The sequence below is a fragment of the Oncorhynchus clarkii genome, chromosome 16 (genome assembly GCF_045791955.1).
Source record: "Oncorhynchus clarkii lewisi isolate Uvic-CL-2024 chromosome 16, UVic_Ocla_1.0, whole genome shotgun sequence".
NCBI classification, from domain to species: Eukaryota; Metazoa; Chordata; class Actinopteri; order Salmoniformes; family Salmonidae; genus Oncorhynchus; species Oncorhynchus clarkii.
The window spans coordinates 21,460,798-21,474,004 of record NC_092162.1 but is presented as its reverse complement, the minus strand read 5'-3'; the positions used below and the strand labels follow the sequence as shown (position 1 = coordinate 21,474,004).

General features: G+C 46.2%; 1 protein-coding gene across 4 annotated transcripts in view; it reads right to left on the bottom strand.

Moving 5' to 3' along the window:
- The window catches only part of LOC139368178 (centrosome-associated protein CEP250), a 112,828-nt gene that overhangs the window by 42,214 nt on the left and 57,407 nt on the right, over nucleotides 1–13,207 (bottom strand). For all 4 annotated transcript variants that reach the window (XM_071106791.1, XM_071106788.1, XM_071106792.1 and 1 more), the window contains exons 4-5: nucleotides 7,555–7,706; nucleotides 2,627–2,711 (exon numbers count right to left, since the gene is read on the bottom strand). In XM_071106791.1, the coding sequence (XP_070962892.1) occupies nucleotides 2,627–2,711; nucleotides 7,555–7,706 (237 nt within the window). The remainder of the gene's footprint in view (nucleotides 1–2,626; nucleotides 2,712–7,554; nucleotides 7,707–13,207) is intronic.

Here is a 13,207-nt window from a genome sequence, read left to right as displayed (position 1 = left end):
CCTGGCCAGCCAAAACCTCCCGTAACCCGGACAACGCTGGGCCAATTGTGCGCCGCCTCATGGGTCTCCCGGTCGCGGCAGGCTGCGACACAGCCTAGAGTCGAACCAGGGTCTGTAGTGAGGCCTCTAGCACTGCGATACAGTGCCTTAGACCGCTGCAACACTTGGTAGGCCCTGGGATATGTTTACGTGTGGCCGGAGATAATTAAATCTGAATAGACCCTTGCTATCTCCGGCCAATCCCCTCTCAAACAGCACATATGGAGGCATGCCACTGAACCCTGAATTACTGCCTTTGAAACAAGAAAGATGTATAAGAGTGTCCACTTCGATCCCCCTCCACCTGGATTGATTGGGTTTGGGATTAAGGTTTGAGATTGGGATTGTGTAGCCATTCAGGTTTGAAGTTCATCCAGCTTGGCTCAACTCAAAGCATGTCCGTTCATGTCTCTGGTGGAAAAATGACAGCTCGGACTTCGTACACCCTGCAAATCACACAGAGCCTTTGCAGTTAGGGGGTGGCTCTATTGGGCGGCAGGTAGCCTAGTGGTTAGAGGGTTGGGGTCAGTAACCGAAAGGTCGCTGGTTCTAATACCCGAGCCGACAAAGTGAACAATGTGTTGGTGTGCCCTTGAGCAAGGCCCTTAACCCTACTTTGTTCCAGGACCCTGTAAAACAACACATTTCACTGCAGTGGTTAGAGGGTATGTGACAATTATGGGGGTCCATTCCAGAGGTTGGTCTTCTCAACAGGGTTGAAGATTCTTGAAGCCTGGAACAGGACATGGAGTCACTAATGCCCTGCCGGTGGCCCCTTGCCATGGCGGAGCAGATTTTCTTCCCTCTAGCCTCAAAGTCCCTGATACTCAAGACCATATAGCCAGCAGCAAGGATTTGGAGGAGCAAACATTGCATTTCTGTCCCAAGGTTTTTTTTTCCAACTAGAGAGGATCATAGAAAGACAGTTTATGGCCGGCCACTCTCACGAAAAGCCAGCAACACCAGAATGGCCTGTCAAGATACAATGGACTTAACCTCTCCTTGTCAGGTGCTGTTTGCCTTGGAACCACTTCCCAGAAAGCAAACAGATGTTTCTCTGTGCCTACGTATTTACAGAGCAAACAGGAATCTCTGGTGAGAAACGTGTAAGCGGGTGGAGAGGTTTCAGGTGGAAATGGCTTCTTAGCACCGTTTTTAGTAATGGGGAAGTGGAGAAACATTCAGTCTTACATTGAATATGCACCTATGTGACAAGCTCTTTCCTATACGCTCTGGTACAGAGATCAGTCAAACGGCGCTGGTCAGACCTGGATGCGACGAGGACGGAAAGCGATCTGGAACCTGCAATGAAAGCGTCATCACTCGCTCAAGTAAACAACCTTAATTACATGGCTTGGCCTTGACTCATTGTACCGTATGTCTGCAAGTGGATGCCGCCAGAATGTCATTGACTCAACACATACCATACTTGTACATACATATAAAAGAGAAGTACAGAAAGTCAGGCAGACAGTGTTTTGTAGGAACAAGCAATAACTCCTGGCCCCCCACTGGTCGGGTTATCCTGATCCAGAGCACTGTTAACCCAGTTTTGTCCCCTGCATTTGTTCTGTGGTTTCTGTGCAGAATGCTGCCAGCCAGCACCAGTAATTACTGCTACCGAGTGGGTAAAGGGAGGGCACAGGGAGAGGGGGCAGACAGACAAGCCAATTAGACAAAGCAAGACAGACAGACAGACAGAAAGCAGCTACGCTCACTGCTGTGCGGCGCAGACTTCAGGAACACAGGACTTAGGAGGCCAACATGGCATAAAAGTGAGGGTCACCCCTCTGTCTGTGTTTTCTCTTAAGCAAATGAGGCTGTTAGTGTCTACTAGACTCAGTGTGTGTGTGTGTGTGGGGGGGGGGGGGGGGGGGTCTGTTTCGGTCCACTGCCATTAGAAGACCCAGACAATGAGCTTCGGAGCCAGTCTCTGCGCCCGCCACAAATCTGGCATCACATCAAAATGAAAGGAAGAAAGGAAAATAACAAACCACACCGCAAAGTGTGTGGTCTGTAGAGGAGGATATTCAATACCATTACTTCATCTAGTCATTAAAACCTCTTACCTTTACGTTACCCTCTTTTTTTTCATGTATCTAACTCTCTAACAGAGAGAACCTCTGTAGTGTAAGCATGTACTGACATGGACATTTCGTTTGAATTCCCCTCAGGGCAAAAGTGTCTGTCATGTTATCATACAAGCCTCTTAAATTCAATACAATAACACGACTTCATACCAAACCAGTCCATTATACCTAATCGTTATGATTCATCTTAAGCTAGTGTGTACTGGTCCGATATCCACCATACACCCTGTTACAATAAGACCATTCAGTTTGTTGGAGTACATTGTACAATAGGGCAGCGGTTCCCAAACTCGGTCCTGATTCAAACGATCAAAGCTCGATGATTAGTTGATCATTTGAATCAGCTGTGTAGCGCTAGGGCAATAAACGCAAATGTGTACCCTTTGGGGTCCCGAGGACCGAGTTTGGGAAGCCCTGCAATAGGGAGACCACATATCCAATACATTGTACAGTATATACAGTACTTAATTAGAATCTCAGAGTGGAGGGCATGGTACCTGAGGAGTGGGTGGCTCCACTTTGCGCTTCTTCTTCTGGTTCTGCTTGTTGGTCCGGGGATAGACCGTCAGGGCCTCCTGCCATCTGAAGAGACGATCAAAGAGGCAAAAATCTGTCATTAGTGACAAACATAAAAACAAGACAAAAACTACAGACTGATGGTTCCCAAACGGTTTTTTTGTGTGAATTAAGACCCATCAATAGGTTTTTGGAGATTTCCCATGAGCCACTGAATAAACAAAAGCACTGTTCCTAGACGTGACCCAGTCACAACCCGAAAACAAACAGGCTCTGACCTGCCAGCTGGTCCTACCACTTGGAAAACACTGGTTCTGGTCTGTGAAATACAGTACGTGTGTGTCTCAGAACACTCATCACCAATTGTATTTTTGATTTCACCTTTAATTTAACCAGGTAGGCCAGTTGAGAACAAGTTCAAGCCAAGGTAGACTACTCTTTGTGACCAGGGCCCGGTATCCCAAAAGCATTTGAAGGTTAAGTTCATCGTTAGAACCTTCGTAAAAGCATTGTTAAGTCCCCGTGCGGTTGAAAGCCCTCATTTACCAATTGCCTCAGACCACTCGTAGAACAGCTAAGTCCATCTTTTTTTGAAACACTGTTTCCCATGCTTGTTCAATGAACCATAAACAGTTCATGAACATGCACCTGTGGAACGGTCGTTAAGACACTAACAGCTTACAGATAGGTAGGCAATTAAGGTCACAGTTATGAAAACTTAGGACACTAAAGAGGCCTTTCTACTGACTGAAAAACACCAAAAGAAAGATGGCCAGGGTCCCTGCTCATCTGCGTGAACATGCCTTAGGCATGCTGCAAGGAGGTATGAGGACTGCAGATGTGGCCAGGGCAATACATTGCAATGTCCGCACTGTGAGACACCCAAGACAGCGCTACAGGGAGACAGGACGGACAGCTGATCGTCCTCGCAGTGGCAGACCACGTGTAACAAACACCTGCACATGATCGGTACATCCGAACATCACACCTGCGGGACAGGTATAGGATGGCAACAACTACCCGAGTTACACCAGGAACACACAATCCCTTCATCAGTGCTCAGTCCGTCTGCAATAGGCTGAGAGAGACTGGACTGAGGGCTTGCAGGCCTGTTGTTCACCAGACATCACCGGCAGCAACGTCACCTATGGGCACATTCCCACCATCACTGGACCAGACAGGACTGGCAAAAAGTGCTCTTCACTGACGAGTCACGGTTGTCTCACCAGTGGTGATGGTCGGATTCGTGTTTATCTTCAAAGGAATGAGCTTTACACCAAGGCCTGTACTCTGGAGCGGGATCAATTTGGAGGTGGAGGGTCCGTCATGGTCTGGGGCGGTGTGTCACAGCATCATCGGACTGAGCTTGTTGTCATTGCAGGCAATCTCAATGCTGTGTGTTACAGGGAAGACATCCTCCTCCCTCATGTAGTACCCTTCCAGCAGGCTCATCCTGACATGACTCTCCAGGATTGGAGAGTGAGGGCTAGGGCCATTCCCCCTAGAAATGTCCGGGAACTTGCAGGTGCCTTGGTGGAAGAGTGGGGTAACATCTCACAGCAAGAACCGGCAAATCTGGTGCAGTCCACGAGGAGGAGATGCACTGCAGTACTTAATGCAGCTGGTGGCCACACCAGATACTGACTGTTACTTTTGATTTTGACCCCCCCTTTGTTCAGGAACACATTATTCCATTTCTGTTAGTCACATGTCTGTGGAACTTGTTCAGTTTATGTCTCAGTTGTTGAATCTTGTTATGTTCATACAAATATTTACACATGTTAAGTTTGCTGAAAATAAACGTAGTTGACATTGAGGACGTTTCTTTGTTTGACGAGTTTATTTCAATCATATTGAAATACATTTCATGTTCTATTAAATCAGTTCAATTTTGCTAATTGTAGGTCGTCTAACTTTTGCCTCAATATATTTCATAATGTGTGACAATATTGTTTTACCTTTAATATGTGCACAATGATGTGCCAAATCATTGTAATATTATAGGGTAAGCATTAGAATAAGCCCCCTCAATATTTACAGCCATATAGGTCTCTAGGAGCTGATCTGTCGTCAGTATTGTGGAACAATTATAATGTTAGCTCAGATTTGAAGGGAGAAAACGAATCCGAAAGTAGAGCTGCCTTTCCTTCGGTCCCATCTGCACTTGGTGAACGTTCTCGCTGGGTGGTATTTTGGGAAACACGTGTGTGACATCTTCGTCAGTTATAGGAACTATGTATGGTTAAACGCCTGTGAATTTAAGTTCTGTCGCTAATCGGGAAACCGTGCCCATGTAGGTACTGTGCTTGGGAGACTCTTGACACCTAGTCAGTCCTACACCTTTTATTTCATTTGTATTTAACTAGGCAAGTCAGTTAAGAACAAATTCGTATTAACAATGACGGCCTAGGAAACAGTGGGTTAACTGCCTTGTTCGGGGGCATAAGATCTTAACGACAGACTTTCACCTCGTCAGCTCACGGGTTCGATCTAGCAGCCTTTCGGTCACCTGCCACACCTACTGTACTTCTTCTGTCATGGCATTCTCTGATATCCTCAGATATACTGAATTACACATCCACTAACTGGCGGTGAGAATCCCTGCTACTCAAACAAGTCTCATTTACAACATTTCGAGGCACACACCACCCCCCCCCCCCCCACGGAAGGAGGTGTTTGTCAACATTTGTTCCCCATAAGTCACACACCAATCCAGCTGATGTGCGTCAAGTCATGACCTGTCCAGTCTGTATGAGTGGGAGTCCACAATACGTCAGCGGGGAAGTATCAATGAATTAATTCATATCTTCATAGGAGTTCAGGTTCAACTTGTGAGGTGGCAAACCTATTTTGTAGAAATGTGATAACTAGTTAACCGTTCAAAATCACATGAACTATTCCATGAATGAATGAATAACGCTGATAAAAACGGTAGTGGTTGCGATGGCCTAAACAATGGTTGTGTTGTGACTAATTGAAGAGCTAAGTGCATCACCATGGCACAGAACACAAAGCCATATCAATTCCCCCATTGTCCGGCCCTCTTGTGAGTGTGAAAGCCTATTCAACGTTTCTGCTCTGTGATATTAAAACACTGTGGCCTAATGAAAGTACTACAGGAACGTGGCTGGCTTTTGTCAAGGCAACCTTGGCGGGGTGGCATTTCAACACCAATCCAACAACAAATTGAATAGCAGAGATCTCATTTCAGTGTACTACTGGCATTCGTCTTTGCCCACTAGTAAAGCACCTCCTAAAAGTCCACTATCATGGCGCCTACAAGCATAGTAATGTCAGCAGCATAGATCTTAGTTTGTGGGACAAGTGAATGTTTTTAGCATGTTACCGCAAATTAGAGTACAGATTAAGATTGAGAAAATTGTTGAGGAAGTCTTGTGCCAAGATTGAAATTGTAAAATGTTTTCGATTTGATTCATTTTATTGTTTTTTTTTTTTTTTTTTTTACAGCTGTTGTACAGTACAGTATATAATCTGGTAGTTTGAGATTGAAAGTGAGTTTTCATGCTGTTCCCCCCCCCATTCTGTATGTGTCAGGCCTAATCCCCCTCTATGGAAGACTGGGTAGCGGGGTGGGGGGAAAGCCAGAGGCTTATTCAGACCATGAGAAAAACAGAGATCCTCTTAATCTGGGTGTTTGTCATTGGCCCAGCCCCCCCCCCCCCCCAATCAGATGGCAGTAACACTGCCCGGGCCAATATGTTTCCAGGATGGCAGAGAGCCAGGTACAGCGGGAGGGAGGGGTCACTGTGAAGTGTGTCAAGAGGTGGGTCGTGAAGGACTTTGCAGGGGAGGGCAGTAAGGTTAGTGTATTATAAATTGGGGGGGGTTGACAGAGAAAGAGGCATGGGGACTAGGGTGATTTGTTAACATGCAATGACAGTGTGTTAGTTGGTACGGGGACATAAAATGGTAGCTAGAACAGGAGTGTGTTCAGGAGGAAGGGAGATGCTAGCAGAGCAGTGCTATCACGTCTGTGGATGGACAGGAGGTACAAGGTTGGGCAGTGTATTATTATTTTGGTTTTTATTTAACTAGGCAAGTATTAAGGGTTGGGGTTGGTGAGAGGGCTTAATAAAAGAGGAGGTAGTGAGTGAATGCGGTGGTGAGTGAACGAGGGAGATGGGAGGCAGTGAAAGAGGCAGGGGGCAGTGAAAGAATGTGCACTGTCATTGCAGTGCGAATTAGGGAGAGAGCACCGACTGCACTGCCTGATAGAGACAACAGGGGGCAGAGCTGTTCACACAGCAATGGAACAGCACCCACAAGGCTGTGCAACAACACTTTCTCTAGCCATCTTTTCCTTTCCCTCTGACTGGCTTTCTCCCCACAGGTCCAATGACCTCTAGGACAGAACTCCAGTATTTGAAATCATTGGACACCAGGGCTTCCTCTCTTATTCTTCCCTTTATAGGTGAAAGCAATATGATGGATGCCTGCTTGTGGCTCAGGTTGATGTTTATTGTCCTGGAGGCAGAACGAAGCAACTTCCTCTTAGATAGGCCAGCTGCAAAGTTAAAACTGCTTATTGTAAAAATTCATAAACTTTTTCGTCTTCATTTAAGGTTGGGATTAGGCATTACGGTTAGCAGTGTGGTTGAGGTTTGGGTTAAGGTTGTGTTTAAAATCCGACTGTGGCTGTGCCAACTACATAATACTCTGCAGAGCTGCCTCCAGAACAAGATTCATGATGAAAAACACTAACCTGTGCATCCACTTGTCAAAAGACATCCACTGAGAACAGTACGAATGTAAATGGGAGACGGCGAGGCCGCCACAACAAATGAAGGAGGTAGAGGGGTTGTTGTTGTGATCTCCCTACTACCTGAAATTTTCCAATAAGAAGAATATAGCTTTCTTACACTGTGCCCTAGCCAGATGCATGTCTTACCCGTTGATAATCTCGCGGCACTCGGCCCGGATGAAGTGCTCTCTGTCGGGGGTGAGAACGCACAAGGAGTTCTTCTGGCCCGTCCTGGACTCCCCGTCGATGACGTCAGAGCACTGGTTCATGTTGATGGTGCCCTGGGGCAGCGTGCTGGGCTAGAGAACACAGAGATGGAGACAGGGCAGGGTCAGATAGTGCTAGTGACCCACTACACCCCCCCCCAAATTATTTTTTTTGGGGGGGGACGCACCAAATAAACAGTTCCTAGTCACAGCCCAATTTAAAACCATAGGCCTTCAAACCACCATTTGAGTATCACTGAGTGAGTATAGTAAGTATTACAAAGATGAACACACACACACACCAATGCAGATGTAAACACAGACATAACCCGACACACACCTGGGGAACCAAACTCGTATACAAACTCAAAACATGTTGTGTTTGATGCCATTGATCTCCAGAATTTCCCCGCACAGTACTGATCTCTGTTCTGCCCTCTTGTAAACATTGCAGGGCCACAGGATCACACAGGGAGAGTGAGAGCGTTTAATTTAATCCACACATCCAACGATGGCTAGCTGGGCTGTATAAACAGCTATGCATGGAGTACATGGCTCCTCCATCCTTTAATCTGCACAAGCAACGGGACCGCCGAACTAGCCGAGCAACAAAACTGGTTAAGTGTCTGCTCACCCAAGCAGTCCACCTTCTATGCAGTTAAACACAAATACACTATGGGTTTGTGTGTGTGTGGTTACGGCTCGTTGACAGTGAATAGTGGAGCGCCGACACGACCCTGAACGGAGAAGGAGCTCCGTCTGTAAATATCTTTCACAAAGTCACTGTGTATAAACACACGGGTTACAGAGAGATGCATCGTCGTCATGCAACTCTTCCCAATCATGCACACGTCAAAACAAAAAAACACTGAGCATTTTTGGAGAATTTGGCATTTCTTTGGGAAGTCGGACCTACTCCTGACCGAGCCGGTGGAGAGCCCAGGATGAACTCAAGTACGCAGCGGGATTTAAAAGGACGTGACTGACGAGTGCTACGTGTGTACCACCAAGAAGAACACAGGCGTCAACGTGGACAGCCCCAAACCCCAAGCCCTTCTCTACTCAAAACAAACAGGCAGAATTACAGGCACCCAAAATGCCACTGAGGTCCTAAGCATCAGTGCAGAAGAGCCACAGAAGAAGATTTACAACCACCATCGATCCTGAATTACGCCGAGAGAAAAAGCGGGAGGCCAAATTAAAAAAAGGTCAAGTCAAGCTAGTGATGGAATAAGTGACATAAGCCCAGATGGGCGGGATAACCATGCCCTGTCAATCATTGAGCAATTTAGCCCTAGAGGCTCTTTGATGTGGTGAAGAAATTCGATGACTGACAGTTTATGGTTATCCCGCCCAAAAAGCGGTCGAGAGGCCCAGTTTGCCCTACCCTTACAGTCCCTCTCAATTCATAGAGAACTGTGCTAGAAGGGCATGTGTGTTCCAGCTGACTGACTGACTGACGGACACCTGAGTTTTCACCACAGAAGAGTTAAGCCTAAACTTGCAGAGACCTAGAATGAGCCATTATGATAATCCTATAACTTTCTCTGCACGTCTCGCCTGGGCCTCTGGCCCTATAAAACGCCTGTAGTGTGTGGAAGGGCTCTTAAGTCTAGGGTGAGGGGCCAGCGCAACAGCCGAATCTGACAGGCAGGCGGACAGACAGCTGGGAGAGAGGGCCTGTTCCTGCTTCAGAGAGAGACGGCGCCAGCTTGACCTGAGAGTCCTGTCACTCTCAGACATTAGAGAAAAAAGGGGGGAGGGGGGTTGAAAGAGGAGAAGAGAAACATGGGCTGTTTACAGTATGTCATAGGATACATTGTCGAATCAATTTTTTACAAGGTGCCTCTGTGTACAGTTTCAGCTCCAGCAACATAGTAAGAGAAGAAGAGGAATCGAGAGGAGGTAAGGTCCATCTGTCCATGTAAACAAACGTGTGTGTGTGTGTGTGTCCTTGGGAGAGGTCAGGAGAGTATAGGCCAAAACAACAATATTACAAATTCTGTGGACAGTTTTCCAAGCCGCTTAAGATCTCAGCTTTAAACTCAGAGTACAATTTTTTTTCATGTAACAAGAATCCACAACATTGAGTTTGTGATGAAAAATCCCTTTCATAATACTATTACAGCACAGCGGGAGATCTGGAGGACTATTGGAGGCACGGCGTTGACACCGAGCAGTCGAGCACGGGACTCCTCTCACATGTGCAGTCTCCCAGCCCCGTCAGCTGAGTACAGTACGGTCTGGCCTTTCCACCGGACAAAACCCCACCCAGCCTCCAGCCCCAAAACACCCCCCAGTCCCTTAGCCGAGTCCTGGACCCCTCTCCTGGGCCGTCACTCTCCACAATGAGCCCTTTGTGGAGTAGCACTAGCATAAACACAATGTGGGATTGTCAACAAGCACCACCACAGCCGCCCCACTTACCTCCTAACGAGGAAGTGACCAAGATTTGACCAAAGAGACCAAAAACAACCCTGCTTTCATAAGTTAAATAAAGGTCAAATAAGAAAACAAAAAATTCCATTCCTTTTAGGTTGTGTGTATTGTTGTGAATTGTTAGATACTACTGCAGTGCTGGAGTTGGAAACACAAGCATTTCACTACACCCACAATAACATCTGCTAAACATGTGTATGTGGCAAATAACATTTGATTTGATAAACCGGGTAAACAGTTTCCTGTCTCTCAAGATGTTCAGACAATGGTGTGATCAGTGGCTCCACTTCAGGCGTGACTCAAGTGCACACAAAGAGTTGTTTTGTGTGTGTGATTTCATTTAGGCCCTAGGCACAATTACTTTGCACAGAAGCTACGCTACATTAAGAGTGGGTGCCGGTGTGGTCTTGTTATACTCTGTGCCAGCAGCGTCTGTTTGTTGCCCATCTCTATGCACGGCTAATGTCTACTTGGATTATCCCAACAGTGCTGCCATGCGAACTCTCCCGGGAAGTTAGGCTAACCCAGGGTGTCAGTCTCTTCTCTGGTCTGAGAACAGTGACCCGCCACGCTAAACACACACTTTAAAATCAACTTGTCTTTTTCCTCTCTCTCTCTCACACAGTCTGCCTTTCCTCTGTAGCCCCCCCCCCCTGTCTCATCGTCAGTCTATTCCCCCGTTCTCGCATTCTGTCTCGCCCGCTTTGTAATCAATCTCAAGATGTTGTCCTGAGTAGAAACTGAACAGTGGTCAATTAGTGGACGGATCATTCTCCGATTATGGGACACCCAACACAAATTGGAGGCCATGGCCTGTAGTCTATACCCTAAGACCCGGGAGAGTAAAGCTAAACAGCCTTGTTCTTCCCCTATTGGCATTTTGGAAGAGAGGATGCGTTTACTCTGGCAGCTCGCTGTGTGCTTTACATTTTTTGTTGGGTTGGAGGCTAATTGATGTTCTTCTGTCAATGCTAGAGTCTGTTTAGCCTGGTTTAACCAGACTGAAAGTTGCGGTCAAGTCAAACAACGTTGAAATGTAGCAAAGTCCATTTGGATTCCAGGCAGGAGATGGTCTACTTCTGAAAACAGAAATGAGAGTCGGGGGAAACTCACTCAATTAGAAGAACATGGGAGGGGTTGACACAGTATGTTGCATGTCATAGTGTTATTGATCGCTATGGTCCGTTACAAGAGCACTTGCATTAATGCGGTTGTTCACACGTATGATAAAAGGGTTTCATTTTCAGTAGCTGAATTGGCAACAATAACACGGGCATGTCATTTCCCCCCGATTTCCAATTGGATTACAGTATTTGAATGGATTTCAGGTATACTGTCGATTACACTATAGATTACTACGATGTATATCGTTAGATTATTCAGCAAGTATTTTGTTGAACAGCTCCCACATTCAACTCCTGCACAGATTTCAGATTTAGCCTTCCAACATATCCCATTTTTCAAGAGGTGAGTTAAAAGCAATGGGTGTGCTGACAACCTGGCACTACTAGAGAAGTCCTGACTGACTCACGAACACTGAGTTGTATCGGGTCCATTTGGGGTTGTAACTGATAATGCCAATTACGCAATCAATTGTTCCTTGGAGACTTACAACAACAAGGGTAAACACACTCTGTAGACATGGTTGAGCAAGCCAACACCAGCAGCTCCTGGGTGCCAAAGAGATGGAGTCATATACTTCTTCATTCCAGAAGAATATGAACACCCAAACATGAAGGAAACAGACCAGGTGACGCAGAGTTGACAGATTGATATATCATCAACCCCCAGAGATTACCATCACAATATCTCCCTGTCCTGTAGTTTCCATGTCCTATAATTTCACTCCTGCAAAAACAGCGAACCAATACGCCAACATACTTCCTTCCTATGTATAAATCAACTTCATTCCCTGACCTTGATGCTGACCCTAAACCCACCCTTAATATTAAGCCCAGCCAGACAGAAGCCTCCGTAAATCATGCTATGCCATATGGTGGATATCAGGCGGTGCTGTCAGGGCAAGTATACCCATCCAGACGTTTGCTCACCTCGCCCTACTGGAATGTGTTCAGGAGGTTCAACTGAACTTTATGATTACAGTATAGGACTAACGGTGCTTGCAAGACACCTGGGAACTCGGGGGGGGGATCTGAGGTCAAATCATGACGTCAGTGATCTTCAGGTCAGAAAGTCGGGAGCTCTAGAAATGCCAGGAGTTTCCGACTTGGAGTTCAGAGTTGGATGACTCTTCAAAACGATGTGTCCCCGTGGGCGCTAGAGAAATAATAGAAAAGTAAAACATAAAATACACAATGCGTGACGACAACTTGCCTATATACTTACCTATTTAATTCCTAAAACCAGCAAACATGGATTACACTTGAGGCCCATGTGATTTCCACAGAGATGGGTATGGCTGCCTTTTCCTGTTACACTCCTTGCATATGGAATAGCCTGGGAGACTAAACTTCAACTTCAGACTCTTGATTTTTATTTTTGTATTGCTTGTAACCGTTTCGGGTAATGCAGGTTCTTGTGTTGTTAGGGGAATAAATGTGTGTAAATGTAATCATCTGCTGCTGTATTTTTTGTTGTTGTGTTTTTTGTGTCATCTGTGATCATTTTGTTTGTGTCTTGTGTAGTTTCTTAATCATTGTACCTAAACTGTATGTGTAAACATGTATACGCAGGGCCCAGCTGTAAAAGAGACCTTGGTCTCAGTCTGTGTTCCTTGTTGAAATAAAAGATAGGTACCAGTAACGGGTCGATGTGCAGGGGTACGATGTAATTGAGGTAGTTATATACATAGAACTAGGAATAAGTGACAGATAAAACAGTAGCAGCAGCGTATGTGACGAGTCAAAAAAAAGTTAGTGTAAAAAGGGTCAATGCAGATAACCAAATAGCTACCCGGAATAACTACTTGGCAGTCTTATGGCTAAGGTGGCTGGAGTCTGACAATTTTTAGGGCCTTCCTCTGACACCTCCTGGTATAGAGGTCCTGGATGGCAGGGAGCTTGGCCCCTGTTATGTACTGGGCCGTACCCACTACAGCGCCTTGCGGTCGGATGCCAAGGAGTTGCCATACCAAGCAGTGATGCAGCCAGTCAATAGGATCTCGATGGTGCAGCTGTAGAACCTTTTGAGGCTCT